This window comes from Parus major, chromosome 20 (assembly GCF_001522545.3).
Source record: "Parus major isolate Abel chromosome 20, Parus_major1.1, whole genome shotgun sequence".
In the NCBI taxonomy this organism is placed as follows: domain Eukaryota; kingdom Metazoa; phylum Chordata; class Aves; order Passeriformes; family Paridae; genus Parus; species Parus major.
In genome coordinates, this window is record NC_031788.1 from 5,817,736 (window position 1) to 5,823,735 (window position 6,000).

At 55.2% G+C, this 6,000-nt stretch overlaps 1 protein-coding gene across 1 annotated transcript; it reads right to left on the reverse strand.

Moving 5' to 3' along the window:
* Window positions 1-32: 32 nt before the first annotated feature.
* KCNK15 (potassium two pore domain channel subfamily K member 15) lies at window positions 33-5,994 on the reverse strand. Its single transcript, XM_015647820.2, has 2 exons — window positions 5,671-5,994; window positions 33-2,319 (listed from the first exon to the last, which is right to left on the reverse strand). Exons 1-2 carry the CDS (start codon window positions 5,951-5,953, stop codon window positions 1,406-1,408), a joined length of 1,197 nt encoding a protein of 398 aa, XP_015503306.1. The 5' UTR covers window positions 5,954-5,994; the 3' UTR covers window positions 33-1,405.
* Window positions 5,995-6,000: the final 6 nt, after the last annotated feature.

Sequence of the window (6,000 nt, forward strand, 5' to 3'; positions counted from 1 at the left end):
GCTCTTCCTTGTGACAAATAATCAGCCACCACCAGATGGATTCACCTTTTATTAAGCTGCCACCAAGAACAAAAGGAGGAGGGAGCAAAGCCTGCCCTGAAACCTTCCCAATGATGGCAACTCTGCATGCCTTCCCCACCCCCAGGAAAAGGGGCTATTTCTCCACAAAAACCCCCTCAGAAGGTATTTTAGATAGAACTGAGAGTGAAAATGTCCCCTGTTGGAGAAAAAAAAATAAAATAAATAGAGCTCCTACCACTGTCAGAGCCCTGCTTTCATGCAGATGGGACAGGATGGACAAAGGCCACGCTGGGGTCACCAGCTGGAGCCACCCAGGTACCACATCCCACATGGGGATGAACATGGAGATGAACCCCCACCTCAGGTAACTCCAGCAGCAACAAGCACAAACCCACGGGCTCACAGGGGCAGGGAGGAGGGAGGAGCTGGCACAGCTGCTGGGCTGCCAGCTGGAGAAAAGGTGGGGAAGGGAGGGGTGATTTTAGCTAAATAAAAAAAAAAAATCTTAGGACCAAGCCCTTTGCAGATGACTGTGTAGTTCAGGAAGGCTCTCCCTGGGGCTGCCCTTAGTACAGTCTGGGCTCAGCACGGAGGAGAGCTGGGGCTGGGCTGGGCTGGAGGAGTTCAGCTTCCCCTGGGAATGGGGCACAGTGCCCCTCCAGCCGTTTCAGCCACCTACCTGTGGAGGTGAGGTATGAGAGGCAAGGTGTGCTGGTGGGCAAGTGCGTGAGTGCAGGGGCCTCCAGCTTCCAAATGCACTGAGCCAGCCACAAACCTGAGCTCAGACTCAGAGGGCTGCTCACAGGAGATGCAGTTCCTCCATGAAGCTGTCCCTGTGTGCTGAGCTTCAGGACTGCAGCCCGTTCCCTCCTGCCCACCTCTCCCTGCCCACCCATCAGCTGCAAATCTACTGTGTGGCACTGACTTACCTGCACCTGGTGCCAGGGGACAACTTAAAGGTCCCCAGCCCTGCAAGGCTTGCTCACACACGCTGTGCTTTTGACACTCAGCAAATGCAACCCAGCCCATGGAGTAAGAGCAGCCACAGCCAAGGCTCAGCAGGGTGGGAGGGCAGCAATGCACCCTTTGGGGAGCAGGGAGGTGGGAGAGCAAACCTACAGCTCAGTGGGCTTCACATCGGGGCAGGGGGGGCTCTTGCCAGTCCCAAATGCTCAAACCTACTTGGGAGGAGAAAGCAAAGAAAAACTAACAATGTCATCCAGTGCCTGCAAAAAAGGAATCATCATTTCCCGACAGGATTTAGAGGCTCCTGCTGGGGGGAGGGAGAGGAGCAGAAGAAATGAGTAAGAAGAACCTGACATCTCTGTTCTTAATTTATCATCGTAGTAAGACTCGAGCGCTGAGTACAGCTCGGCACGCGCTCCTAGATGGATTTCCTCCGCAGCCGGGGGTGCTGCCGGCAGCGAGGGCTGTTGGAAGACAAAGTGCTCCCTGGGGAAGAGCCGGTCTGACCCCGCGTGCTCAGGGACACCTCGTCGATTTTGTAGGAAATGGAGTTGTAGTACACAGGGTTGGTGTGGCAGCTCAGGGTCTCGGGGTGGGAGGGCGCCGGGCTGCCACACACCTGGGGTCTGTAGCACAGGCACGTGCAGAAGGATGGCACCGCGGCCGCCGAGGCGGCCGACTGACGCCGCTGCCTCTCCGCGTCCTCCTGGACCAGCGGGATCAGGTTCATCTGGCTCGTCCTGTCCTCCACAGGGAGAAAAATGGCATTGCTGCTGCGGCTGTCCTCTTTGGGCTTGAGGTGGATGTTGTTGCGGGCTCTCCTCAGCGAGGCTCGCTCTTCGGCGTCCCGCCGCTCGTCCTCCGAGTTCATCGTCAGGAACCGCAGCACCACCAGGTTGAGGAAGGCGCCGATGACCGTCAGGCCCACCAGGATGTACATGAAGCTGAAAGCCACATATGGGGGCTTCTTCTGCAAAGCCTCGTTCTTCTGCAGAGCCACAAAGTCTCCGAAGCCAATAGTGGTCAAGGTTATGAAGCAGTAGTAGTAGGCGTGGAAGAAAGTCCAGCCCTCGAAATAAGAGAAGGCTGCGGCGCCGATGCAAAGCGTGCCCATGCAGGACAGAAAGCCCACCAGGACCATGTTCTCCATGGAGACATGGGTTGTCCTCATGCCCAGACACTTCTTGATCTTCTTGAGGAGCAGCCGCACGACGGTGTTCATGCGCTCCCCCAGGCTCTGGAACATGACCAGCGTCAGGGGGATGCCCAGGATGGCGTAGAACATGCAGAAGACTTTGCCAGCGTCTGTGCCGGGAGCAGCGTGCCCATAACCTGTGAAGGACATAGGAAGGAGGAAAGGCGGTGTCAAGCCCTCACTGGGGTTTCCAGCAGAGCTGCCCTGTCACCAGGAGGAGCAGTAGAAAAATGGGGCAAATAATGGAAAATGACTCAGTAACAGATTTGCAGACTATGCTAATGGGGCCATGGGATGCCCATCCCTTGGGATGACGGCACATTGCTGTATCATGTAGGCAGAACCTCATTTGACCTCTAAAGAGAGAAGGTACCCTTCTGATAGCCCCCAGTGTCACAGAGACCAAGTGGAGGCCTGGAGCTGGACTGGGGTCTGCAAGCCTCCTGCAGCTCACGGATAATTCAGAGGCCATGATGCTGTGCCAGATGTGCAGGGTAACCTGAACCCCACAGTCAGGGGGAACAGAGGCTCTGCAAGATGCTGAGACCAACAGTGTCAGATCACCCTGTGAGGAGGTGCACACCCAGCCAGGACCATCCACAACTGCCCTTGCAGGAGCATTGTCACCTCCCCTGTCACCTGCTCCTCCTCCCAAGCCATCCAGTGCCATGCCCATTTGAGTCTCAGCTCTGTGAGCCCTTGCTGTGTGGCCTGTTGGACAGGAGCCAGAGCGACCCTGCAACCTGTCCTGTAGGGACAGTCCCCACAGGAGCAGCTCAGTATGGAAGGACTTCTGCAGACCCACTCCAGATTTACTCCAGTGTCACTAAGACTCAGACCTAAAGCACCACCAGACTGCTGGGGAGGAGGGGCTGTGCTGTTTTAGATGCAGGGTAGGGAGCATTTCTGCCACCGCAGCCCTGTCAGCCTTTTTCCTGGGGACAAGGAGCTCCAGGAGGACAAGGTTCTCCTTGAACGCCTTCTGAGATTTAATTTCTCCACCTTGGCCAGAGTTTCAGAGCTGTGACTCAAGGACACACACAATTACACTGAGGCATAGTGAGGTATTCACTGCAATCTTCCGGACTCCAGTGATTCTGTGCCCACCTCAATTACAGCAGCTTAGCAGAAACCAGTGGCCCCTGACCTCAGAGGATGAGTAACGAACTCAGTGCAAGGGAGTCACATGGTGTGGGGAGTAACAGCATCCAAAGGCATCTAAAGGCATCTAAAAGCATCTGAGCCTTTCTTTTGAGTTGCTTTTACAAGAACCTACCAGGGCCTGAAACTTCCCTTCTGAAGGCACCTGCAGAACAGCGCCAGCTCCTTCCTGCACTGCTGCCAGGCCTTTCACAAACAGCTATTTGTATTTTCACTTTCTGCAGGAATCTGTGTGACTTTTGCATGGAAAACTTGGGGGGAAACACCCTCTTGTTACCTCACAGTCTTGTTCTAAGCTGTGACTTGGCTTCACCTCAGTCCTTGCTGCCTGTGGATTTCCAGGACACTTGGGGAAGGTGCTGCACCCAGTGAAGGAAGGATCAGAGGAGGATAACCACATTATCCTGGGCTCCTGAGCCCTGGAAACTCCTATATGGGACAGGGCTGAGGGGCTGAGGACAGCATTATCCTTTGCCATGCTGTGCTCTGAACTGTGAGCAGGCAACAAGGGATGAGCTTCTAATTGCTCTCTCTGTTCACAAATTCACATAACAAAAAATGAATTTAATGCCTGCATGCCACATTTCATGAAATAGAGAGCAGACAGGAGACTGCAGTGGCAAAACCTCCCAGTCAGATCCAAGCTTAATAACTGAGTGCAATCACCAGGTTCCAGGCTACAAGATAATACAATGACAGCAATGAGGATGTAAATATAATGATCCAGAAGAGCAGTAAGTGGAAAAAACAATTGTTATACCCTGAGAGACCATTGAAGGAGTGTTTGACTGATGGTTTCAAAATGACAAAGGGAATTAGAGAGAGTCAACACAGCTACAATAACATTAAAACTGAGATTTGGAGCACAGCCCAATATAAAGAGATCTAACATGTCAGCTTTTAAGAAATATGGCACCTGGGCTGAAATTATTTATCACACGGGGTGTGTGATAAGCACAGCCATTATTTGTCACAGCCAACAGGAAAATCATGTAAATGAAGCTATAACCTGTCAGGTGATGATGGGGATTTTTGCTGAAGCCATTCATCTTTCCCTCCTGCTGGGGTCTAACCTGAACCATGCCCTAAGCTCACTGTGGTTTGCTGACAGTGTGTGTTCCCAGCTCCACAAAGCCCACACCACATCCCATGGGAGCACACGGAGACCCCAGGCAAGGCCTGCAGGATACCTGTCCCTCTTCCACCTCTTGTCCTCTGGTAACACAGTGCAGCTGATCCCACCAACTCTTCTCCTGAGGGATGATGCTTCCAGCTACCAGAGGTACTTCAACCATTCAAAGCCCTTTGGTAAGGCTAAAGTTCTGTCCTGAAGAGCAGGAGGCAGCTGCTGGCTGTGCCAGGGCAGGATTTGGCCTCAGGATTCCTGCCTCCAAAACACATCTGCTGACTGAAATCCCAGCACAAGCAGTGACACAAGCACAGGATTCCTGTCTACCCCCACGGGATGCCAAGGGTGCATGGACTAATCAAAGTGGATTAATTAAACTATGCTCAGCTCCCATGTGGCTAATCTCACCTTAATTAAGACAATCCTCACTCAATTTAGTTTCATTCTCTTGCAAAATGGAAGCGGACAAACCAAGGCACTGGGCTGTAGTATGGGTAAGTGGGTCTACGGGGGAGTTTAATGTGATTCAATCACTTCCCTCCAAGCTGACACCCATGTCTCTGCAGGCTTCTGTGCAGGCAGAGCAGCAGGCAGTGGCTCGTGGCTCTCTTGGCTCCGTGAAGCAGTTCTCACACAGCCAAACACCCAGAGTTCTGAGCCAGTAAAGAAGCCAACAATTCTTGCCCAGCTCTTCACCCAGCTCATTGGCTACAGCGAGCGCAGGGGACAGACACGGCCCCTGCCTCTGCCCTCCCACACCGCTGCCAACTTTGGCAGCTGCCTGCTCCAAAGGTTCCCGCAGAAGCTCCACAAGCTGCTGACTCCCTGGGACAGCATCGTGTCCTGCAGCCCCAGCCTTAGCAGCACCCCCAGGACAGGGGGGCTGCCCGTGGGTTGCCTCGCCCACCACTGGGCACTAGGGTCTCACAGGGTCAGCTCGGGGTGGCCCGAAGACATGTCCCTGCCCTGGACGGGTGACACCTGTCTCTGCCATGTGGGCATCCCCAGACTGTCCTGGAGCTCTCAGGGGTACTGGAGGGCTGGAAAAGGATGTGGCTCAGGGACATGGAGATGGAGGGACATAGGAGGCAGGGATGGAGGGGCAGGGGGTGTAGGGAGCTTGGATGGAGGGACGCGGGGTGCGGAGGTTCAGGGACGGAGGGATGCCGTGCGCCCCGGCCGTGCTGCCCTCACTCACCGATGGTGGTGATGACCGTGATGGCGAAGTAGAAGGAGCCGGCGAACTTCCACTGGCGACCGGCGCGGTGCGGCTCGGCCTGCAGCACCAGCCGCTCCAGCTCCCGGTAATCGTCGGCGGAGAAGCGGTACTTCCTCCGCAGCTCCCCGCGCTTCTGCTCCAGCAGCCGCTTGCGGCCGCTCTCCGCCTCCGACTCCAGCGCATCGAAGACCGCGGCGCCCACCAGCAGGTAGGAGAAGATGCAGAGGATGAGCGCGGCCGTGCGCAGGTTCTGCCGCTTCATGGCGAGGGGCGGCCGCCGCGCTCAGCCCGGGCTCCGCATGGCCCCGC

What these genes read in the sequence shown, in the direction of transcription:
- KCNK15 (XM_015647820.2), bottom strand. Translation starts at nt 5,953, where the DNA reads ATGAAGCGGCAGAACCTGCGCACGGCCGCGCTCATCCTCTGCATCTTC. An exon ending in CACGGTCATCACCACCATCG is followed by an intron (nt 2,320 to 5,670) that starts GTGAGTGAGGGC and finishes TGTCCTTCACAG; the next exon opens with GTTATGGGCACGCTGCTCCC.